General features: G+C 44.6%; 1 protein-coding gene across 1 annotated transcript in view; it reads left to right on the top strand.

Moving 5' to 3' along the window:
- The window catches only part of KCNK10 (potassium two pore domain channel subfamily K member 10), a 434,219-nt gene that overhangs the window by 268,438 nt on the left and 139,669 nt on the right, over positions 1-26,112 (top strand). The window contains exon 4 of the mRNA XM_078660013.1: positions 14,081-14,198. Coding sequence (XP_078516139.1) covers positions 14,081-14,198 — 118 coding nt within the window. The remainder of the gene's footprint in view (positions 1-14,080; positions 14,199-26,112) is intronic.

The raw sequence follows: 26,112 nt of genomic DNA, 5'->3' as shown, positions 1-26,112 counted from the left end.
TGATAAAAATGGAAACATAGTGATAAAGAGAGAGTGATAAGAGAAAAGGAGAAGAAGGAAGAAATGTGTGAGGAAAAAATAGAGAAACTGTTATAGAGAAAGGATTGAGAATGAGAAGAAAGAAAAGAAGAGGGAAGGAGAGACCAGGGAGAAAGAAAAAGAAGAGACAAAGATGGAAGGAGAGAGAAAAGGAGGAGAAAAGAGAAAGATGGAAAGAAAAAGAAGAAAAAACTGTTACAGAGATAAGACTGAGTCCGAGAAGGGAGAAAAGAAGAAAGAAGGAGAGACCAGGAAAAATGCAAGAGAGAGTTCAAGAGTAAGAGGGAGAGAAAGAGGACAGAGACAGAAATAAACAAAGAGACAGTACAAGTCTGAAACGAACGACTGAAAGACATACTTACAAAAACGGAAAAATCCAGAACAGGGATGGGGGTGCTGGTGGCAGGAGATGACGACGACAACAACCAGAGCCGAAATCGAACCTCTAGTACCATAAATCCAATGGGCAAGATAAGAAAACAGTAGGCGACATCAGGATGAAGATGAAGAGGGACATATCTGAAGAAATGAGAGAAACATTAGGGGAGATACAAGGGTCTACAACAAAAATACGAGCAGAGATGGAATGCATAGTGTATAAAAACAGTAGAGTGGTAAAACAAACATTTTAGCAAACGTAAAGAAAAATGATCAAGCAACGTCAAAGAAGAAAAGCAGAACCACAATGTGGTGAAATCAATAAGGCAATGAACAGTAAAACCTCTCATCCAGGCTTGGAGGTGTCCATGACATCAGGCCTCTGTTGGCGAAGGAAAGCTTGCAAGGCCGCAGGATCTTCGTACGTGGTTGTTCTGTCTTTATAGGTGACCTTGAAGAGACAAGGATGTAGGAGACCATATCTGGCATTGAGGGCTCTTAACTGCGGCCGTAGGTCTAAAAACTTTTTCCTCCAATCCGTGGTGGCCTTGGAGACATCCTGCGAGAGATAAAGGCGGTGGCCTTCCCAAATAATCTGCTTTTTGAGCTTGGCGGCTGAAAGGACCTGCAAGAGGTCGGTGTATTGCAGGAACAGCATAATAACACCCCTTGGCTTGGAAGCTACCTTAGGACCGAGTCGGTGAGCTCGCTGGATGTTAATGGAGGATAAGGCCGGAGTGTCTAGGATCTTCGCAAGGAAAGATTGGAAGAAGATGGTAGGGTTAGACCCCTCTGTGAGTTCTGGAAGACCATTTAAGCGTAGGTTGTTCCTGCGATTTCTATTTTCCAAATCCTCTGTTTGACGCCTGAGTAGAAGGATCTCAGCTTCTATTGAAGGGATGCGGGAGCAAGCAGAATGTAAAGAATCCGAGGATTGCTCCAAGATCGTGACACGAGAGTCTAGAGATGTCCATTTCTCCTGCATGGCCTGCATATTTTTTGTGGTTGCTTCCATAAATGGCTTGAAGGCCCGTAGCTCTTCCAGGATGAGATCCATAGAGGAAGGTGAAGCGTTACTCCCAGGAGACGGCGGGTCTTTCTTCAGACGCTTGGATGAGGTTAAGGAAAGTTGCACCTTCCCTCCATTTTGAGACTTAGGAATAGCCCCATGTGCAGAGTCCGACTTCGAGGATTTGCCTTCCTCCATTTCTTGGGCAGGTGAGTCGGAATCAGAATCAACAGGTAACTTCGGTAAATTGGTGAGTTTCAAAGCGCGAAGTTTCCCCATGTAAGGCAGCCAGAATGATGAAAGTGAAGACAACAAGTCAATATAAAGTATGAAATCCTCCTGATAAGGAAAAGTGCATGAAGAGCAATGACAGAAAGTCTCAACACGAAGCCATGGTCAGAAGCGGGAGAAACACGTAGCACAGTAGCAGGTATTAGGCCGGGAAGAAGATCACGACTGATTGAGGGGGCAACTCAAATGAGCCATGAGACAAACTGCAATGATTGATGATGACAATGCGTAGGAGAAGGAAAGCAGCAGGATTAATATAGCCACACCTAGCATTGCAAGAGCTCATAGAAGTACAATGTCAATCCTCCAGGCAAGAACATGTATGAGAAGAACTGTATGAAAATGCGCAATGAACGTGGCTTGACTCCCTGAAAGCAACCCTTAAAGTAGAACCTCCTGACGCAGTACTTCAATGCATGGCATAGCAAAAGGGTGAATTCAGATGCTGAAAAGCGTTGCACAAGATCATTTTAGTTCATTTCATGGCTGTGATGCAGGAAGACAAAGAAGTGAAGCAGGTGGGTGGTAAGGAGAAGCGCAGTAAGCGCGAAATGGCGCCCAAAATCAACAGTGAGAGAAGCGCGAGAGGGAGAGCACCTCAGAAAATAATCACAGTTGAAGGAGGCTCACCAGTAGTGGTCCGTGTAGCAAATGTCTTCCGCTGAGTGAGGAGGGAGTAAATAAGCTTAGAAGCATATAAGCCGGCCGCCTCCGAAAATCGCGGCCGGCGCACAAAATGGCGGCCGTTGCCACGAAAACGGATCTCTTCTCACAGACGCCGTTTAAAGTCGCAAAACCGGGAAACAATAAGGGTGCTAGGCTCTCCTCACGTTCCGGTTCGCGGGACACGTTGCATTGTGGCTGAAGTCGCGGGTAAACTGTCCCAAAACTGATGTGGGCGAGGAACGCTGCCGGAGCTCCCGGTCTACGCCGCCATCTTGGCTGGCGTCCAAGCCACGCCCCCCAGTCCTGGCAATTTTTGAGGTCAAGTTCACGAAATAGGCCTTCGTCTCCACCATTCCCTCATTGATGTTGGTCACAAATGCACTCATGCTTTTTAATATCTTCATAATCAACCTGAGTCAAACAGTCAGCCCTTAGATTAACTGTGTCACTCATCCCTAATGTTCAGTATCACCCTTGCTCAAAAGGAACTCTGTCAAAAGAAGTCCTGCTTATATTTTAGGCCCTCATAAACTAGCTTCTTAAGGGACATGTTGCGTTTAAGATGAGTACATTGTTAGCTCCAAAAAGTCCAAACTGGCCTGGTTTCCCCCAGTAAGCGATGCTTGCCTACACTCTTAGGCTGTTGGTCTGGATCCCCAAGATTCAGCACTCACCTATGCTTTCAGGATAGGGGATCTTCCCTGCTCCTCAGCTGGATCAAAGATCCACTCAGATTCTGTCAAGATTAGAGGGTACCTCAGGTGGCCCCATTTGAATGTATGTGGGAGGCTTTGTGTTTCAACACTAACTTATTCATGTTCCAGCAATGTCAATCTGTCCAAGAAAAGTCCCCAGCTGTGGTCCCTCTCATTCCTATTCATGTATCTGTCCTCCCTGCCATCTTCCTTAAGTGCTTCTCAACCTGGCCTCATCCTGGAAAAAGAGCGTTTGAAGAGCAATGGGAAAATGCAAGCCTGGCCGCATTGCTGACTCCACCATGCCTGCATCGGAAAAGGAGCATTGGTAGAGTCTCAAGAGAACGCAAGCCCGGCCACATGTATAACATTTCCCCCTGGTCAGCCTATAAAACATTACCTGGAGGGGCTTCCTAAGATTGATCACCTCAGCCCCTTTCTTCTCTACACAGCACAGACGACGTCCTCAGCTAATTTGCACCTATTTCTTTCCATGACTCATTGATATACGGACACAGTAAACATAAGAGCACATTTATTATTATTATTATTATTATTATTATTATTATTATTATTATCATTATTATTATTATTATTATTATTATTATTATTACAATCAATAAAGAGTTTTGTGGCCAATAATCTGCAGGTGTAAAAAGTCAGACATGCAAGGTCGTTGTATAAAAAGGAATTCCGGCAAGCTAAGAGGAGGTACAATGAAAGAGTGGGAGAAAATTCCGCATGACTTCAATAACAACAACCTAATCAAATTATGCAGAACTATATATTATCTGGAAAGGGGCTCTTACTTAGCCAACAATGTCAACATCAGCACACCTGGGCCGAGCACATTGTATCACATTATGCTGCCCTCAAGAGAGATTCAGCGAAATTGTAGATGCTGCCAGTGTCAGGGATGGATTTTGGCAATAGGTACCAGTTAACCATTTCTCTGAACAGCATTAAGAGACTATTATTAAAAAGCAAATTGGACTGTCCCTGGTCCAAATGAACTGCCTACTGCCCTGTTTAAATCCGACCCAGTCAGTTGGTCGAATTTCTTCGCACCTCCCTTGAATTATAGCCTTCTCCACAGTCAAATCCCCGAGTCTTGGCATGGCGCAATCATGCACCCTATATGTAAAGGAGGCAACAAAAGAAATCCGGCCAACTACCGCCTGATTGCTCTACTTGGCAACTAAGCAAAATACTACACTGGCCTCTTGTTAGAGGAACTGAGCACCTGGACAGATGCGCACCAGATGATTCCATATAATTAGGCAGGCTTACGGCCAGGAACGGGCACAGTTACAAATCTCACCATACTAACCCTCCTCATAAACAAGTATCAGTATTAATAAGCTCCTCACGTGCATGTTTCGTGGACCTGAAGGTTGCCTTTGATCGCGTCGACCGAATGAAGCTCTGGCCCAAACTCACCAACCTGAAGGTCCCAGGGACGTTACTGAAGGCCATTCAACTTCTCCATTCCAACACCTGGATCCAGAGAAAAATAGGGGATGGAACACAGATCTCCCACAGGATACCAATAAAAACATGTTTCAGGCATGGATGTGTGCTAGCCCCAGCACTTTTTAACTTTTTCATTCTGATCTCACTCCAGAACTAGATCAACTAAATGTCCATGTGCCTAAACTAAGAGGACAACAACTAGCCAGCATGTTAAATGCTGATGACATTGTTCTCTGTAGTCGAACAAAGGTGGGTTTACATAGACTGCTGCACAAGTTATTCTTATACACCCAGGACAATTATCTGCAAATCAAACTTGGCAAAACAAGCAATAAAACGAAACCCTGTGGGTCCCCGGAGTCTAAACAATAATAATCTGATTAAAAAAGATAGCAAATATAAGTTCCTATCGTTCAAGTTGGATTGTAGAGGTACCTGTCAATGGCACTGGGAGAAAATTAAACTCAAAGCTGGTTCCTTTCTCATTGCCTTCTCCTCCCTACAGAAAAGGTTAGAAGGCCCCTCCTTTCTGCCTCTAATCAAGGTCATCAAACCAAAGCTTCTGCTAGCATCTCAGTCTGTACAGGCAGCTTTTTTGGCTCCCTCGAAATGCCTCTCCCGCTCATATAAGGTTGGAGATTGGGCTTATAAAACAAAAGTGTGCACGACAAGGAGCCTTTGCCAAACTCTGCCACAGACAAAAGAGACCTGCTTGGACCACAGATTTTGGATCGAACTGTCAAACAAACTATGTCAGTGCTCCCACTGGGATTACCTACACTCCTCTCTAGTTAATCTGCAAATTAAGAGTCTGTGGGATTTACCATCTTCCTATCAAGTTTCTCCCCATGCAATTTCGAAAGAGCTTATGTAGGCAGTGTGGGAGCCATTGCAAGATTTGAAAGAAACTGGAAATATTTTGAGATTCTGGAATTGTTGAAGGGAGGATGATGAGGAAGGAGAGGAGAATGTGAATATTTGCATTTTTTTTTAAAATATTACTGCTTCATGATAGCTGTTTTTGCACTATATTGCACTAGCACTTTAAAATTTAAAATTGCACTTTATTGGATCATAAGTCTTCTTGCAGTTGCACTTTATTGCAGTTTTTGCACTTTTGCACTATGCACTTTTGCAGTGGTATTGTGTACTTAAAATTGCGTTTTTTGCACAAGGACCATTGTATGTTTATATAATGGTTTCTTTCCTTTTTTAATCCTCTCTTTTTTCTCTAGTTTGTCTCTTGTAAATTGTCTAAAAATTGTCTAACTGTTAAAAATTTGATGTGAGCAATGTCTTTTTTATTTTTATTTCTGTACCAATGTCTTCCTACTGCCTTGTTCAATAAAACAAATGTGAAAAAAAAGTTTTCAAGAAAGATGTTCATAACTTTATGCATGCATATCCCTTCTCGAAGATAAAAACAAGCTTTTAGAGCAAGCACACTCCTGATTCACCATTCAGTCGTAGAAATCCCTGGAGCAACAACCCCATTTGGGTTCCTGCTGGTCGTCCAACTCAATAAAAAGGCATTTGTGCCTACGTCTGGGAGAGTTTCCAACTTGGGAGAGTTTGCTGTTATGAGCCCTGAAAAGCTCATAACAGCAAACGACAACCAATGAAGAGGCTGCAATCAGACCCAGAAACTATCATGCATATAATCTATACTTGGCCAATATTCCAAAATGAGCAGCGGGACCAACTGTGCCACTGTTTCAACACTCTGGGAGTACATACTTACAGGCAAGCAGTAATTGCAAGTTTTAATGGTGCCAACACAAGTTTAAATGCTCAGGGGATAATATTTGTGTCTCAGATTGCAAAAAACTGTCCATGCAAAACACAGTAGAAGGAAATATTCCACCCAGATGAATTTAACAGTACTAAACTGACTGCTCTTTCAGCGAATTCCATTAGCAGTCATGCACATTATGCCCATTGCGTTGCAAATGTATATTCAGAATGTCGATTCAATATTATGGTTTATCAACCTTTTTAATATATCTTTTGAACAGTGTATATTTATGCAATAGGTTTTACTAACTAATTTCACACAATGGGGCGCAGCAAGGCAACTTGAGGCTGCATTGTGTGAAAGAGAGAGGACGTAAAAGCTTCATATTTACAAAGATATGGCATTTCTTCTCTCTGCTTGCACTGGCACACTGTGTGCCACCTACCGCCAATGCAGGAACCCTTGCACCATAGTGCAAAATGTCTGTGTTACAGGCAGGATCTTTTTTGTGCAGGAAGGGACTCCTTCCTGCACAAAAAAAACTTCAAAGAGATATATTAATCTTTTCATCTGTGCCGCAGAATGCAGCACAGATGGAAATAGGAAGTGACAAGGAGAAATAACGATGTTATTTCTTGTTATGCCTCTGTCAGGTAGGTGTCCCATTTTGGCACAAACCCAGGTTTACAAGTCTTTTTTGATCTGGGTTTATGTCAAAATACATGGGTGGGTGCATGGGAACGTCCACATATCTGATGCAAACTAATCAAGAAGTGCTATGGACAGCAGTGCATTATTTTGTATTTACTAAACCAAACACAGCCACCTTTGTGAGGCTTAGTAAATGGCAAAAAGGATTTTGTGTTGAGGCTGCGCCACAAAAGTGAACTAACCCCAGCGCAAGAACATAGTAAATCTCTGCCACAGCCTTAAGTCCTAAAATAAAATTATGAAATACGGTACAATCCAGGTCTGCAAAGGTTGTACTGCTAGTTTTGTTTCACAGATTTATACGTTATGAAAGTTTAATCCACACGTTGTGTCATGAAGTTTAACTTTTTTGACACAGCGTTGGATATTAAGGGAAGTTGTCTAAATATGAAAGAAAAAGTTTTATACTATGCCTGATAATGACTGCAAGTAGTTTTGGCAGTGTTGCCCTGGTTCTGTCGATATATTTGTTACTTCTTAACATCATGCCAACCAGGGGAGTTGACCACTGGCTCAGAGCCAGCAGCTGAAAAATAAAAAGATATTCTATGATCGTTTTATTTTTCAGCAGCTGGCTTTGCCAGCGCTGTAGGGAGGGGTGGGGTCAGGGCCATGGGAGGGGGGAGAAGGACTGGTTGGTGCACTTCTAAGTGCGCATGTGTGATTGGCCGTCCATCTCAGGCCATCCAAACAAGCATGCGCACTTAGGTGTCTCCAAGCCGGCTGTATTGTACAGCCGGGTTAGAGAAACAGCTCAGACTCCCTGTCCTGAGAGGAGCATCAATCGAGCCCACTCAGGCCAATTCCTGCGCTGCTCTCATACTATGAGAGCATTGCGGGGGTTGCACAGGGAGTCTGTGATGCTGCCCCAGTGCCTGCTGGGACAAGAAAGAAGGAAGAATAACACTGAGGCGCAACACGGGAGGCAGCCGGCAGTTCCAGGTAAGCCTTCTTTTTTCAAACAATTATTATTAAACTGCCCCATGCAACTCTTAATGGACTTGTGTTAACAACCTAGTGTTGAGGGAACTTCTTTAATCCTTTGTTGGTCAACCACTACTATGACAGCAATGCCAACCACCTTTTCCAAAACCCACCTTTCATTTAAGCCCATAAATGCGTTTTTTCCCGCCCCAATTTGAAGTCTTCAAGATGTGGTTTCAAAGTACATAAATCTGTTGTTAAATTTAATGGACGGGGATTTACTGGTGCTATATTCACTTATGTCAGAGAATAATAAGTGATAGGACACTCACAATAGGCTTGTAATTGTAAATTCGGCAAAGCGCCTTGTTACCTGCCAGCTGCTTCTTTCCAATGAGAAAATACGATTCAATATCAATAAGAAAATATGTTTCTAGTTCATTTCTTTTGTTTAAAATACCAGGGCATTCTGATTGTTGCTGAATGGTTCACTTTAATTGAACCCTGGACTAAAGTACAGGGTTCCAAAAATTTGTAATGAAAAACTCATGGATGGAAGCCTGGTGTCTTGATGGTTTGGAGTTGCCAGAGCATTAGCAAAGGGGCCTTTTTTTTCTAGCATTTGCATACTATGCTGCACATAATCAAAATATTATAAAGGGTAATGTTTGGCAAACTCTGTCCTTGCTATTCAAAGGCACGACGTGCCTTTCTATTTAATCCATTTGAGTGTATCTTTAAGCAGCCTCTTGCACATCCCTCACACATGTTTGATCAAAAGACACAACTTTGACATTTCCCAAAGTAATATTGAGGTGGGCAACACTAAGCTGCTATTATCTGTCTGTAGCAGCAAGGGACAACTTAGAGTGAATGTGCGCTCTGCAAATACACCTGTTATGAAATGTTCTAAAGTAGAAAGGATGCTGTAGTAAGTATGCAAGTGATGGATATAACCTCACAGATATTCAATACAGGTTTCTGACTACAATTCATCTATCAACCACTAGATGTCCTTACAGAGCGTATTCAGGGAGGAAATAAGTGTGAGGTAATGAGAAGAGCTTCGGAAGGCAATATGACTGCATAGCATCAATAACTGGAAAATTCAAGTCGTTTTTAGGTTTGGAATGTCACTATGACATCCTTTTATCATAGGTTTTTTATGGGTCAATTTAATACTTTTTAAATAATAAATATTAGCTTGTGATCTTAGTAGCCAATAATAATGTCCTTTTAACTGAATTTTCTCAATTAATAATAATTAGTTGGTCCCAGAAACCCTGCCCTCATTTCTTGCAGGGTAGAGCCTGTGGCTGTGCTTGATAGGCACTGACAATGCAGCATGGCCAAAGGCCCAGTACCCTGGCCCACTGCTACTATTTGACACTGGTCATAGGGCATAGTCTTTGGCCAAGCCCTGTTCCCAATGCCCATGCCCTCTCTTTCTGCTGCACATGGTGTGCTGTGGTGGTCTGTAGATTCTGTGCACAGTATGTATTTGTCAATGCCGTGTATCGATCGCCTGGAGCTAAAAGGCTGATGAGGCCTTTTTATGATTTAGCCATTGTCTACTCAATGTCTTTGCAGGCCATGCTTTCTAGTCACTGGTGCCATTGTTAATGGGCAACGTAGGAACCCAAAAACCTACACCTTCAACAATTGGATAGTTGTGGTTACAGCCTCCAAAAGAAACACTAACCTGATCACCCCTGCTCTTCGCCTTGGCAGTGGAATCCTTGGCCATTCGTTTGTGTCAGGAGGATGAAGCCTGGGGTATCTCAATTGCAGATACGATACATAGCGTATCATTATACGCCAATGACCTGTTGATGTATGTGCAGGATATCACAAGTGATCTCACATCAATCTGGACAATACTACATACCTTCGCGGAGGTCTCCGGCCTTAAAGTTAATTGGGGGAAAACAACGGTCTTTCCGCTCAGCCCCCACCTTGCCCCCTTGGAGATCGTAATAGGACCACAGATACTTGAGTGGAGCACCGTGGCGCCCAGATACCTCGGGTGAGACTGGATCACTCGCCTGAAGACCTCTACGAGGGAACCACCGTAAGAGGCTGGCAGGACTTCGAGCGGCAGTAGCCTTCTGGAAGACCCTTCCCTTGGCCCCTATAGGTCGAGTAGCATTGGAAAAGATGATAATGGTTCCCAGGCTACTCTACGCCTTTACCAATTTCCCGGTGATACCGCCCGGGCCTTTTTCCAAGAACTAGACACATTACTCACAACATTGATATGGGGGGGGGGTGGCAGACCTAGACTGGCCTAACGAACCCCCTACCTGCCCACAACTGAGGGAGGCCTGGGAGCTCCATCCTTCGAGGCCTATTTTCTGGCGTCCCAGATCCAGTGGCTATCTCATTGGACGGCAGAACGCCACATAGAGGAAACATTTACTAATGACGGCCGGATACCTCTCCCGGTCATCCAGAGACTGCTGATGCCGGGAACCAGACCAACGTGCACATATCCCTTACAAGTGACAATAGCCCGCAAATGCATGCTACGCATACACCGCCTTTCAAAGGGTACGCCTCTATACTCCCCATTGCTCCCATTAGTGGGATTCCCACAGAATGAGAACTACTACACATCCGGTGCCCTTCGGGTGTGGATGGAACGCAAGGTGATAGAGATAGGGGCTTTGTTTGAGGATGGGCAACTGAAAACTTATGCTCAAATGTGCGATAGCTATGATCTTCCCCCGGGACAATTTCTGCTGCACAGACGGATAGTAGGTAGTGCGTGGCAATATTGGGACCTTACTGGGGGGGGGGGGGGGCAACGACACACCCAGTGCTGCACAGCATCCTCCGAATGGGCAGAGGCAGACACTTAGTCACCTGGCACTATAAAGCAATAAGGGAAATGATAGTGGTCCCGTTACAGGCCCTACGTCAGAAATGGGAAGACGAGATAGGTTGAGTACTTAATGATAAGGAATGGGAAAAGGCCCTAGAATACCCAAAGAAAGTGTCGCGAAATGCGCGATCCAAAAACATACAATTTAACATTTTACACCAAGCCTACCTAACACCGCATAAGCTTCACCGTTTTTACCCAGACACATTTTGAGTGCCCCAGGTGCCAAACGCCTGCTGGAAACTTCAAGCACATGTTCCGGGACTGTCTGGTGCTTCGATCATACTGGGGCTGTATACACCGGGTCCTAGAGGCGACGGTCCATCCGATGCATATCACCTCATGGGAGGCCTGTGATCTAGGGAACATCCGCAGGCGGAAGACGGAAAAAGTGCAGTGTCGCTTTGCGTCCCTAGCCCTACTCCTGGCAAAGCGAGGGATAGCCATGTACTGGAGGGCACCAGCAGGACCCCCAGAGGCAGCCTGGATTGGAGGGGTTAAAAAATGGGGGTCAGCTGAAGAAGCTGTATTGAGAGAGGAGGAGGTGAGGGGGATTTGTAAACACCCCATCTCGATGGAGTGTGCGCAACTCCTGTTCCAGTTCACGCAAGAGACCACACAAGTCAATTCACCCAGTGACACGCCAGCCCAGTCCCAAACTCCACCCCTGCCACCGATAGAATTAGCACCACGGCGTAATAGCTGTTCCATATAAAAAGCCGCTCTTGTACAGGGAGCCTGCACGATAGGCTCACAGGCTACTGCAGGGAAGCATAGCCTCACTGTAGATATCCCCCCATCACGATTCTGACACTGTAGCCATCCCACAGATGTATTGTACCTACCGCAGGATAAACACAGGGCACACCATATCCCCCCTTTTCTCTGTGCTTCTCGTCTCCTTTATTCGTCAAATTCCCCGGATTTCCCCCAGACCCCGAACCCCCCCCCCCCATTCCCATCATTTGTTCACAGTTTCGTGTTCACGTTTTTTTTGACACCGCAGAGTGGTAACCTACACATAGGAAGCACGCAACTGGTCATTAAGCAAGGAGGGACACTAATATGGAGTAGGGGACTACACACTAACCCACACCACTGCAGAAACCCACTCAGCCAGGCACACAGTGGCAGCCACCCCACTACATCCCACGCAGTCTTTCTAACAGAGGAATATAGTTGACCGATGGGATAACTCTCAGTCGATGTGGCGATGTATAATGGGATGGCGGGTATATAATATGTTAATATCATTTGCTTGTCTGTATGTACCTGGTATAACGGCTAACTTGCATATGCACTATGTTGTACAATGAAGACAAAAACTCTTAATAAGAAAATGTCAAAGAAAATAGATGAACATACCTTTGCAGTGGCCATCTTTGAATGATTTTTCTTATATTTTAAAAACTAGATTCAGAGATAGAAGATTCCACAGTGGACATATTTTAATTTATTTAGTTATATTTTAGGAAACCCTGTTAAAAGACTGCAGCTAAGGAATTTCTTAATAAGATAACTAACTACATTCAAAGATACTCAATGTGCATATGCACATACGGTCAAATGGCCGTTTTTGAATGGTAAAACTACATTTTAAGGTAACTATTTACCAATAGCATGGTGGGTGACAATCATAGCGCACCGTGGTAGGGAATAAAGGGGCTTTTGGGTAGCAATGCAGAAATGTGGAAATAAAGTGGGAGTGTTGGTGGGAGAAGGGGGAGCACTGAGAGAGAGAGAGAGGGAGAGAGGAAGACCAGACAATCCCTCATATGCACTGCAATCATTTGATAATATCATCACTGGAAGTATATGTGCCACCACATTCAAACACACTGAGACCGAAATGCCCCAGGGTGGGACAAACAAAAGATCAGGAAGGAAAACTATTAAATAAGCAGCAGGGAAATGAGATATACAAGAAAGCCATCCAATTATGAGGAAGGCCGACACAAACCCACTCTAAGCTTGGGCCAAAAAAAGAAATCTTTGACTATTGACAGCTACTACTGATGGCAGGCAAGACATAAACCTTCACAGAGAGGCTTTGAAACTCAAATTCAGCATGTTTTGACATAGAGCTACCATGAGTATCATTCCCAAGTATTCCCTTGGAAGTGATTCTTCCAAGACCACTATTTGAAGAAGGACTCTGTGTCATTACCTGCGAGCAAAAATCCATTTGACAAATAATGTAATTTGACATTTAGTCATACAGTGGAACTCTAGAACTAAAAGTCAATGAAGTAGAAATGACTATAAAATACTTCAACATACCAGTATATGGTAAATACTCCTCCAAGTAGATGCGGGCCATATTTTGCTGCTCTACATTTATGCTGCAAGCTTTACCACTTTGTAAAACTCCCTTAAACATTGGTAGATAACATCTTTTGTATCACCAATTGCCTCTAAAACTATGCTTCGATGATTACAATGAGAATACGTTAGTGGAGCAATGTGCTAGCCCTCTGGACAATACTAAGGCCCTGATTCTGAGTACTGGGCAATAGGAAGTGGTATGAAGCACAATTGGTAAATTCTGATTTCCTTGGGTGAATAATAAACCTAGTGCGGTAAACACTTTCCAACCTGAGTTTTCCCGACAGGAAGTAAATATAACATGAAGAACTGATGTATAACATACCAAATTCTGAATCTTTAGCCTTTTGCTCAACTGGTTTCCTCCAATGAATTTCACCTGCTTTTTGATGGCGAAATGTGTCAGGGAATAACTTTAGGGGTGCGATAACAACACAATTTTCAACATTTGCTTCTTGCTCAAACTTCCTTTTGCACAGGTATCAGTATTTGACTCTCTGCATTAGAGTTTGAATGTTAAAAAAAGCTTATTCTTTGTTATAGTTATTGGCTATCTGTAGTGCACGAGGAGAAGAAACCTAATAGTGTAACAAATCCTCTTGGGAATATGTTTGTTCTGTAAGGTTTCATTTTTGGCAGGAGTTTTAGTAGGAGTGCTGCTTTTACATGCAATGGCAGGATCCCCAGGCCCCTTAGCAGACAGGCTGTCTCCTTGTCAGCTCCCAGGAGCATCCTTTGAAGCTTTCCACTTTTCCCTCGTGATTAACACCTGTCTGAGTCATTGATGCTCATTAAAATGCCCTTGTGTGTGTTTTCTGTTGATACCTGCATGTCTGGTTTGTTTCGCATCAGGTAAACAGTATGTGCTTGCACTGATGAGGCAATAGATGCTAATTGATCATTAATCTATGGAGGTTTTGATGGCTCATGGAATATATCTCTATTTTCAGCACGCAATAGATGCTGACAACGCGGGAGTCAACCCCATCGGAAATGATTTGAACAACAGCAGCCACTGGGATCTCGGAAGTGCCTTTTTCTTCGCTGGAACTGTCATCACAACTATAGGTAATGCAATTACAAAGAAGCTTGCTGTGGTTTCAAAGCAGAAGTCCAGGGAAGTTCTTTAAAAATTAAACTTGCTGTTGACAATGGAGTGCTTAATTGTTGGAAGAATAACTTAATTTGTAATTTCTTAATAGTTCCTTAAATTTGTAAATGTGATTAAAAATGTTCCCCAAGTGACATTAATATCTTTGTTGTATATGGCAATGCACTGCTCCCTGTCAAATGAAGCTTCATTTAGAATAAACTACTTTCTTTAACCCCTTTGCTGGTAAGGCGTTTCCACCCACAGTGATGAGCCCTTTTTTCTATTTGGGGTACTTTACACTTATGCTTTAAAATCTTTTTTGAACATATGGTATCTATACCAAATGTGCTTCTTTTTTTCAGTGGCGGCTGCTCCCGGACGGGCGTGGGGAGGAGGGGGGTACGGGTAGGAAATTGGGAAAAAAACCACTTACCTGGGCCACAGCCACAGCCTCTCCTCCGTCCTCTTCTTCCTGTCTCCGCCAGCAGCAGTAAGCACCCGGGCTCCCAGGATCCCCATAGCCAACCACAATGCGCAATGCAGCGTTGGGATCGGTCTGAACGTTGTGGTTCGGCACTCAGAGTGGGGCTGGGACTGGGAGGCTTTGCATGTTCCTTATCAGGCTAGGTAAAGCAAGCCTAGTGGGGAAGCTATAAAGTGCACATGACTGTTTGGCCGTCCCAATAGTAGCTGTAGTAGTGAATGGCTCACCCCCTTGGTAGCATGGCATGAGCAGACAGGCTTATCTCAGAGGAATGTGTAAAGTATTTGTGAACACATACAGTGAAAACACTACAAATGGACACCACACCAGTTTATAAAAATAAGTAATCTTTATCTAAACCAACACAAGAACTAAAATGACCTTTAAATTGCAAGAATAACTTGAAAACACAGTTCCTCCGACTCGGTAGCTCCTTTGGGGGCTCCTGCGATACTGAACACAACAGAGTCTAACAATTCCAGCCAACTGCATTTTTACGGGTTAGCTAAAGCATTGACAGACTCGGAGACAGTACCTTTCTTGTTGCGGACGACAGGATTGTACAAGCCAGTCAGGGGCAACTGTTGCGGTTGCGATGTGAGATGGAAGCTTTGCAGCATGAAGTGTCCTCACGACTTGGTGAAGGCAGCAGCTCGTTTACGGAGTCGGTGAGACCAAGGCTTGCATTGCAGTGTGAGACAGTGCTTGATGAGGTGCTGGCAGGTCACAGTGTGGCGATGGAGCCTGTTGATATTTGAGCCGGGCAGTGACGGAGTCGGTGTCGTCTGTGCATCGTGTAGGGAAGCGGTGCCCACAGGACACGGAGCAAGCAGCGGCTCTTTGACAGAGTCGGTGAGATTAGGGTTGTGTTGTGAAGTGAGGTGGTGCTTTCTGTGGTGCCTTCAGGACACGAAGTCTGCGATGGACTCGTGACGGAGTCTGTTGCCCTTTTCTTCTGTGGCGACAGGAAGCTGTGATTCCAGAGACCATGCCCAGAAGGACGGTGAGGTCTTTGCTGTTCCCGAGACCTCTTGAACAGGGGGCAAGCTCCACTTCAATCCCTTGGAGATACTTTCTCAAGCATGATGCACACACAGTTCCTCTACTTGGCAGAAACAGCCACTGCAGGCCAACCCCAGACAGCACACAGCAAAGAGGCAATACTCATACTCCAATTTCTCCAGCACTTCTCCTTGGCAGAGGTTCCTCTTGAAGTCCAAAAGTGATCTAAAGTTCTGGGGTCTGGCCCCAATATTTATAAAGCAGAATCCTTTGTTCACTGGTGGCAGAGAAGCCCTGTGCTCAGTCCAAACCAGTTCTTTCCTCTCTGGTGCAGCTTCCTTGCAAGAGGTGGTAGGCAGACCATGCCCATTCAGGTGAAAGGAAATCTCCTTACCTTACTGCAGCCCAGGTTTATTCAGCCCAGTCTTGACTCATCCAGACTATTTGGAGCCACTGTCGATCCCCCAAAATACCAATGGGACTGAACAGTGGGGAGGAATTGGCTGTACATCTGTAAGGAGAAAATCGCACACTGCACCATCTATAACTTAGAGAATATGGGGCTATCTAATGTGATGTGTGGATATGTCAAGGGGCATTTTGAACTGGTTTCATTTGAAATATTTGAGGCATAATAAAATAACATCAGACCTTGTCAGGATGGCGGCAATCGTTTTATGCTAAAGTTGAACAATGTCTCATAAGGGGTGATATATTCTTAATTGCACTATATTAGATATTCAAGCAGAACTGTTGTGCTTGTGGTTTGGCGGTAATTTTGAGAACACAACACTTACTGCAGTGTCAGTAAAGAGATCAGTTTTGAATGGGCAAGTCATGTTAGACTAATGTTCTGATTTGTTACCTTTGCCTCAAATTGTAAAGCGCTCTGATATCCTTCGGGATCAAGTTTGCGCTACATAAAACTTTATAAATAAATAAATAAAGAAAATAAACCCCTGTCACTCCAAAGCCAGACAGTCAATACACATCCTAGCACTGGCACACTGGATGGCTAAGCAAGAAAATACCTACTTTCTAAAAGTGGTATTTTCAAACACAGAATGTAAAACTCACCCTCACTAAAAGATGCATTTTAATATTCTGAGTTCAGGCATACTAAATTTTATTTTTCTACCTTGTTCCCAGGGGTAGTTATGTTTATAAGCTGCTATAAGCAAATTCTCCACTCTATCCCATGGGAACAAGTAGCTGCAGATTTTGGGTCCTAGGTCAGCTGCCACCCAGTGAAACCTATCATACCCAGACATTTTTGAAAACTGGACACTGGGAGAAATGCAGGGTGATATGACTTGTATGTTTCTCAGGTGTTTTTTTTCTCCGGTGTTATTATGGAATGTACAAGTCAATTTAGTGGAACGCGTAAGGTGCCTTAAATCACGAGCGAACAGAGGTCGATTAGTTCTTATACACAATGGTTGTCTGGGCACGCCATCAGTCATTTAGTCAATAAAAGAGGAGGGGCGATCAGGAAATTTGAACTGCAGTCATACAGAAATGAAACTTCAATTTAGCTCAGAATATATTTGCATGTTTTTTGCACTGGGCTGTATAAATCTGTCTCCTTTCAATTAAACATTTCTGCACTGCGATGCCATGTTTGCCTGTAGCAAAAAAAAAAAACCTATTGTATTGCAAATGCTTTTTTGGTAAGAACACCATCACTGCTGATGCCAGGGAAGCTGGAAAAACCTGCCTGCACAAGACATAGTAAAACAATTAAACAAAATAGTGCTCAGAGGCTGTAATTAAAACCTCTGAGCAACAACACACATAACAGGGGGTTTCGCCATGTTAGTACCGCCTTGTCGCAATACAAAATGCTACAAGGATTTACTAAGGCAGGACTATTAAGCCTTTTCACCAATGAACAGCCACAGTTTACAGTGTACAAGGGCAAAAGCCAATGAAAAATATGTACGGAGAGTGGGCGGGGCTTCAAGACCATTCTCCAATACAGCATGGTTTTCAGGCTCGACCTAAAAAAGGTAGGACATGTGCTGTAGAGTTTTACATGAACCAGGTAGTGAAAAACTGCCACATTTGTTTTTCAATAGATCAAGGCCTATCTCTCCTATAGGTTAGCTTTGGAGCTGCCTTGTAACACTTTACAAGTGTAACTTCCAATTGGGAGTAGATAGAAAATTGGAGTCCGGTGTCTCTGGACTCACAATTTAAAAATTCATCTTTTAGTGAAGTTGTTTTTTAAATTGCAGGTCTGACAATGCCACTTTTAGAAAGTTAGCATTTTTTTACTTGAACCATTCTGCACCTCTGCCTGTCCCGAGAATACAAATCTGGGTCATCGTGATAGCTTGGCTTTGTGAATTCACTTTAGACAGTCACACACAAAGGGAGTTGAAGTGTGCCCTGTATATCTTGATGACACATCACCAGGCTGATGGATCTTCCTGAGCTAAAGTGGTGGGAGGAGCTGACACTTGCATCTGAATAGGGCTGTGCCTGTTCCCACACATAGAGGTGCATACCCCCCTTTAGTGTGTCTTGAGCCAGGTCCAGGAAGGTCAGTGTATTGTGCAATACAAAGACCTTTCGTTGAAGTCTCCCTACTTGTGCTGCCAAGAGGGACTGCCAATTTGCTGCTTGCCTTGCTGTGTTGGCATGCTACCTGCTGCTTCTGGCCTTGGAGTGACAGGACTGGACTTTTCTCTCAACATCCTGCATCTAAAGGTTCTCCAAGGGTTGTTGGGCATGTCTCCTGTTGGAAGTCTCAAGGATATCAAAGACTTCACCTGCATCTTGCTACCAGCACCTGGGCTCCTCTGTTGTGAGTCCTGCTTTGCCATGTGGTGCCAGATCTAGTCCTGGGCACTTGGAGGTGAGTGGTTGTGCTGCAACCCACGAAACCATTGCATCCATTACAAAGCATCAATTCGGAAGCGGCACATCCCTGTGAATCCAGACGCATTGCCGCTGCCTGCACAGAAAGCCCTGGTCCCTACTCGCTGAGTGCGCAATGCATCGACCTCAACTTACAATGCAGTCCCGATTTTCCTAATGCATCGCTGATGTCTGCACCGAAGCCATGGTCCCTGCTTACAGATTTTTCAACTAAACGACTACGGCTTACAATGCAGCCTCAACTTTGCCACAGTGCCACCGAAGAACTGCTGCTGCTGCATGAGACTCAGACACCACTCCATAGGCTTCTGTGATGCACTGTCCTGACTTTGACACATCCCAGGCCCTGCATGGCTTCTCATCCGGGCTGCTCATCCAGCCCAGTGGTTCAACATCGACACATCAAAACCGACGGACAGCGTCTTGACATTGATGCATCAAAGACCTTGTCTGACTTCGGAACTGATGCATGGGCTGCAAGAGCAACGCATCACCTCTGGATTTCAATGCATAGTCCCCGAAGCATGGATGCATCCAAGGTACTGTCAGCGGGCCTGCAGGACTCCTGTATCCGGCCGGGGCTCCATCACTGTCGTACTGGATGTTTGGATTTGCTACAGTCAAGCGCAACCAGATAGCACCAGTTGGAGCTATTGCCTTCTAAGTACTGTATTTTGATTTAATCTTGCAAAATTCTTCTCTTGACTTTGTTAGTGCAATTTGTGTCATTTTGGTCTTGTTTTACTCAGATAAATATTGGCTATTTTTCTATACTGGTATAGTGTACTTTTGTGCTGTTTTTACTGTGTTACTGTGTGCACAAATACTTTACACATTGCCTCTTTAGTTCAGCCTGACTGCTCTGTGCCAAGCTACCAGAAGGTGAGCACAGGTAAACGTTTACTGTGTAGTACCCTTACCCTGACTAGAGTGGCGGTCCCTACTTGGACAGGGTGCATACCTCTACCAACTAGAGACCCCATTTCTAGCAGTGATAGTGATGGGATGCATGGAGAAGGTCATTATGGAAGGGGGCCACCAAAAATGTTTGTCGCACTAGGTGTTATCAGCACTAAAGCCTGTGTATACTCTCAGGCCATATACATAACCAGCAGAGATTTTGCACAACAAGTACATCTTGATGTCATAGTAAGTTTTTGTACAGAGTTCCTGAACAGCAGTTGCCCTTTGTACAGGATCAAGGACTCTCCAACTGCTAAATTCTTTCCATCGATATAAATCTCTGGAAATTTGGCAGACAAATGTTCCATGACAGGCCAATATTTGAACAACCCGTGATGGTCTGGTTGGCCCTGGGGCAATGTGGCAGAATTGTCATTAAAATGCAGCATACACGGCAAAATCAAAAACCTGTCTCTGCTGTGACCAAACCCTATGAGTAGACCAGTAGGACTGAATGATTGGTTGATGCACTCTTCCCATGTTCAGCGTTAGGGCCAGAATTTGTTTTACAGCTCCCCAAGTGAAGTGGGAATACCCAGGTTTTTGCCAGAGTGAGGCACCAGAGTGGCTCCATGCTCCCTCGAAAAATATTGTCAGTCTCTGTTTTTTAACTAAACCTTCCTAGCCTAGGTAGAGTGCAGAGGTACTCATAGAAAAGAACGCTGTGTGTGTGGTGTGTAAGTGTGTGCATTATGAATTGAAAGAATGTAATCCAATGCTGTGAGTCTGTAGTAAAGTGAGATCGCACCAACATTCTCAAAACTAGCACCTACCGAGGGCTTACTTTGAGCCTGTGGTTTACGGTGCTGGCACTGGCACTTAGTTGGTTGCCGGTGCTTGTCACCAGCACTTAATTGTCAACACCGCACTTATGACAGTCTGCAACATGGTGGCGCTGGTCATCTAATTTAGAGATGAGAAAAACAAGGGATGTTTATCAATACAATATACATTCAAAATTATTAACACCTTCCTCCCCTGCTTTGGGGACCTGGAATAATCTAAACTGTCGCATTTGCAGGCAAGAGAGATGGTTAGTAGTTGTTCTGATAACGTCATTGGCAGCGATGACAGGGGCAATGGTTGGTGCGAGCTGCAGTGGCCTCCTGGTCAGGAACCTGGCGCCTATTATTTTACAAATTAGGCACTGCACTTACCTGACTCCAAGAAATTCTCCAAATTTCCAACGCTGCTAAGAACTTCTTCAAAAAAGTTAAAATAAAAAGATTTTAAAAAATGTGTACAAGGCAATAGCACATATTGCTACATTTGTCCCTGATGCCAGGAGAAACATCTTTGTGAAATGTACTCCTTGTGAAAGAGCAGAACATGTGTAAATAATAATCAATTTAGAGATCTGCACCATCTGCTCCCCTGCTTCCACCCCGCACAGAACAGGGAAATGTGTCAGCTTACATCGGGCATTGATCAGCTGTTGTGTCATTCAAATTGTAGTTCCACCCAGCACAGCATATATCACTGGGGAAATGGTTGAGCATACTTATGCCATGTATCAGTTACTGTGCCGTTCACATGGCAATTCTACCTTGTGTGGCATACATCATGGGGCAATGGCTGAATCCACTTCAGCTACTCATCACTTATTCAGCTATACACGTTTTGCTTCCTCTCACCACAGCATAGGGTGATGTTTCAACCCATTCACTATGGCACTCGAAATACCATGGCCATAGGAAAATGCGAATGGCTGTTGTTTAATAGCAGAAGTGGGAGTCACCGATTGCCCCATGATATATGGAGTGCTGGGTGAACATAAAATGTGAATGACACAATATCTAAGCAGTGGCTGAAGTAGCATTGCACGGCTGCCTGTGTAGGGGGGCACCTAAATGCCCCGGAGCTGCAGCAGGTGCTAATGGAATGGCTGCTATATTCCCCCTTCCTTGGAAGGGGCAATCATGGAAAGGGAAAATGTCCATATTTTTGTGTGGCCCCATGGTCTTTGGAGGGGGCCATGCAAAGGAAGGCTGACGTCCCCCAAAATTATGTGCCAGTTCAGCTTCAAAACCCCTATGTACATATACATAAGCGGACCCGATCAGTCACCCAGGTAAGAGAAAACAGCCATATATAATATATTACCCCTGGGGGATTGACTCATTCATTGGGGGGTTGAACCCTCCAATATTTGGGGCCCAGGGAGCACGAGAAAAGCCACTGCCAAATTTAAACAAAAAATGCCAGCCATATTTTACCTTCCCTATGGGGACTGGTTGCACTTCCCTTGGTGCCCCAATCAGCCCCCTGGGAAGAAAAATGTTCACATATTATTCATTTATTTATAGACCCCTGGTGAGGTGACCCATGTGTGGTGAGGCAAACCAAGCCAATGTTTGGAGCACTGGGAGCACCAGGAAGGCCTCAGACACATTTCCGCAAAATGGCCGACAAATTTCCCCTTCCTTGTGGGAGCCGATCGGCCCCTAAGGAAGGGAAAAGATCAATAATTGCCCCTAAGCGGTTGACCATTCGACCATGGCGGGGAGGGGGCTACCTTTCCCCATGCAAAATAAGGCATCCCTGGTGACCATGGTCCACCTGCGATCTATAAGCAGGGCTCTGGTCAAAAAGGCATTGCTCTCCCCTTTCCAACAAGGTCTCTTCAAATTTTTTGCTGCACGAGATGCATGGAACTAACTGTCCAGCACGAAAACTTAAATGGCTGTCAACTTTTGCTTCCCTGAATAGGGGGATCCTGCCCCCTTCCCCTAGGGACCGATGGGGCGCCCAGAGAAGAGAAAACGTATATATATATATATTTTTTTTTAAACGTATTTTATTGGGTTTTCAAAGTACCTGTGTTGCATTATCAATTACATCCATGTTTACATTCCTGTTTCTTCTATGCAAGTCATTTTGTATACACTACCGTGCAATAAAACAGTTCCGTCTATGGAGTTAAGGCAATAGTCAGATATTATAGGTAATAATCTACTGTTACAAAATGAGAGATGCATTCCCAAACAAGAAAACAAACTCCCTAACCCTCCCTCCAGAAACCAGTTTGTGTGGTCATGTCTTAGTTAAGGACGCATGCAGTTGGGGGCGCATGAGGGTCCTTTGTATGACAATGCATTGGAAAGTGCCTAATGTGTGTGACAGTTAGGTGGGAAGAATGGGCATTCCTTTATACCTTTCAGGATTCGGGTACGTGTGCACGGAGTTGCTCCAGCAGTTGAGCCCAATCCAAGGATATTGGCTTCTTACAGAGTCCTCTTGCCTCAGTCCCTTGCCCACCATAGTGGCCCAATGTAAAACGTCCTCCTACTAGGCCCACTCCCTAGGAGCTCTTTGTGACTTCCAGCGTTGCGTTAACATTGTTTTTGCCAGTAGTAAAGAAAGGTCATTAAAGTGTTAGAGCACTTTTGCTGTTTTAGGCAGTGGGGTCAGACCCATATACAGGAGTCTAAGGATGACCAGGAATTTATTCCAGACAGGTGAGAGAGGCCTATCGAGACTTCGCCCCAGAATCTTGACAGTGATGGGCATGACCAGATCATGTGGATACATTCCGCATTGGGTGTGTGAAAACGTGGCAATTCCGAAGAGGCCGCATGGTACATAATATGTAATTTGTGTGCCATTAAATATCCTCTTTGTAATATTGAAAACTGTATGACCTTAAACCAGGTGTTAAGGGAGATTAGTTTTGGATATTCAAGAATAGTGGCCCATTCCCTGTCAGTCAAGTCCCTGAGGGGGGAGTAGTAAAATCGTGACATGGTCTCCACTGGTGTAACGAAACTTGAGGGGGCCTCCCTGCAAGGCACGTGGAGGGGCCCCCTCCAAACTCAATCAGGAGCTCTGCAGCCAGAGTGCTGTGCTGAGGGGGCCTCCTGGAGCTTGGGCCCCCCCCGCGCTGCAGGGGCTGCGGGGGCTGCGGGGACCCGTTGTGTATAAGAACTCTGATTGATTAGCCGCTATTGCTCCAAGAGTTCTGCATACCCAACTCTGGCCTCGCTCATCTCCACCGCCTTCGTTACATTATTTTGGGCTGCTACCTCTAGAGATTGCAATTTACTCTCCAGATCCGCTATATCTTGGGTGACCTCTCGATTAGCTCCCACTACCACGCTCATTGAGACTCCATGGACCCCCACTGTAAAGGCCTCCTATTATTTTGAATGTGTGGAGGCTGTGGCTGCATTCTCAGAGAAATAGGAAGTGATTGTCTAGTACAATGAGTCCATGAATACAGAGTCTTCAAGTAGTTGGGGCTGTAAGAGCCAAGTCGGAATCAGGGATGGGGCACAACCCCAATTAAGCATAAGCTTAAGCGAGTTGCGGTCTGATAGAGTTTTGCCTAGACATGTGGTGTGAGTCACACAGGAGAGTAAGGCAAGTGTGCGGAGAAATCTGTCCAAATGGGAATGCAAGCCATGGGGATGCGAATAAAAAGAGTAGTCTTGCAAGCCATTGTTATTGACTCATCATGCATCCACCAGGTCCCACCCGGACACCCATCGGTGCAGTGCCTTGGCTTGGTGTATTATAGCTGTGCCCGGGAGAGGAACGTGTGAGTCTTCCAGGTTACATTAAAATCCCCACCCAGTCGCCAGGGTTAATGTGCCCATTCCACCTATTCAGTGTACAGGTGGGCTAAAAAGGCATCCTGGTCCATGTTAGGTGCGTATATACCCCCCAGTACAATTTGTTTCCCATCAAGTGTGATGCTAACCGGCACATACCTTCCTTAATTGTCAATCTTAGATTCTAAAACTGCAAACAGGACCCCCGCCTGTATCCATACTGCTGCGCCTCTTGAGAATGCAGAATAAAAAAGTGTAAAGTAGTTGCTCTCTCCACCTTTTACTCAGTTTGAGGGCCTCAGAAGTCCCCAGGTGGATTTCCTGGAGGTATACTATTTGTGCTCGGCGTCTGTGTAACTGTGCCAGTATTCTGTGCCATTTGTGGATTGAGCCCATACCCCGGACAGATAGAGTAACTGTCGACTTGAGAAGACGCAATAGTATAGAGTAACTGCTCCTCCCATTAGGAGGCCTACCCCCAAAGATACAGTATAAAATGACCATTACAAACCATAACAACCAAACTAGTCCCCAAATACTCGGTCCAGCGATTTGTCATTGTTCGACCAAACATTACAAAAACAAGGATCTATTTGAACTGTGAGATAAGATGGGCGTTCGCCTTAGGGGCAGGCAAAGAGCTCCTATCGAGCTGGAGAGTGTGATTTCCATACAGGTGACAGTGCCATATAACACTGTCTGGACCCAGGGTTGCAAACAGTACAACATTAAACACAATTCCTTATTTTGCATAGATTATTGACGTAGAAAGAGGAGACGCGGACATGACATGAATGACAGGGAACATTCCGCTGCAGACATCTATGCAATGGGGAGCTGTAATACTCGGATTACACTTGTTGTGTGTATTCATTTTTTTTTTAAATTTCCAGTACTTTTTATTGAAGTATTTACAAGGTACAGTATACATGGGTACAGTACAAACTTGGTCCAGTCGGTACAATACACCGGCGCAACGCAGGCGGAAAAGCCTGTACATAGTCAACAAAACGCGCACTTGTGTGTATTCATTTAACCTATTGTTTCCACCAGGAGTGTCCCCCCCTTAACTCAAACAACGGCCGGTGGATGGCAGTAAAAAGGACATCTTCAATGATATCAGTTCAGAGGATCGTTCCTTGGTTGAGGGGACACAAAGGTGAACAGAGCCATGCTCCCCCCAGAGTCTGAGTCCAAGGAATGGAACTGGAACTGATGGTCGGGTGGGTGAAATGCAACATCGATGCAGAGCGTCGATGCCTCCTGTTGACCCTCCAGGGCCTACCGTGGAGAGGGCGCTCCGCTGACACTGTCCTGTTCTACATCTGCACGGGGCACACTGCGACTTCGGTGGTACTTGTGCACGGTGTCCCCTCCCAAGGAGTTAGGAAATTTCTGGACCAACCAGTCCCAAGCACTCTCGGAAGTATTAAAGAAATGGGAGCGTTGGTCGTGGAGTACTTTCAACTTAGCCAGGAAGAGAAGTACAAATGTGAGGCCCTTCCTCCCGAAGGTGGGTTTTAATGTTCTGAAATGAAGAGCATTTGCACTGCACCGCCATGTTGTAGAAATTCTGACTTAACCATCACGACTACACTGGTGCTCCTGCCTCAAAGTAATATACATGATATGGTTAAGTAAACTAAGCATAAGGCATGCTGCCATCATTCTCTGCTCATGACTTTACATATGACATATTTAATGACATGTTAGATGACATCGCTGATGACAGCTCAAATGACATGATTGATAACATCATTGAAAATACAGGAACATTAAACAAATAACAGCATAGCAAATAGCAAATGTCCTACCAGTCTCATTTCCACACTTTTTCCCGATTACAACAGTATCCCAATAGTGTGGGTGGACTATTTGTCTGGGACCGGAATGGCCTAAGGACCTAACAGCCGGGATCAGGTCTAAACTGTGATGTTGTGAAGTGATTGTAGTTTGAATGCAATCATCACACTGTCAATGTTTTGTCTTAATCCTTTTCCATGCAAA

The sequence above is a fragment of the Lissotriton helveticus genome, chromosome 9 (assembly GCF_964261635.1).
Source record: "Lissotriton helveticus chromosome 9, aLisHel1.1, whole genome shotgun sequence".
Taxonomy (NCBI): Eukaryota; Metazoa; Chordata; class Amphibia; order Caudata; family Salamandridae; genus Lissotriton; species Lissotriton helveticus.
Note: the sequence above shows the minus strand (reverse complement) of the source record. Positions and strands in the feature narration are given on the sequence as shown.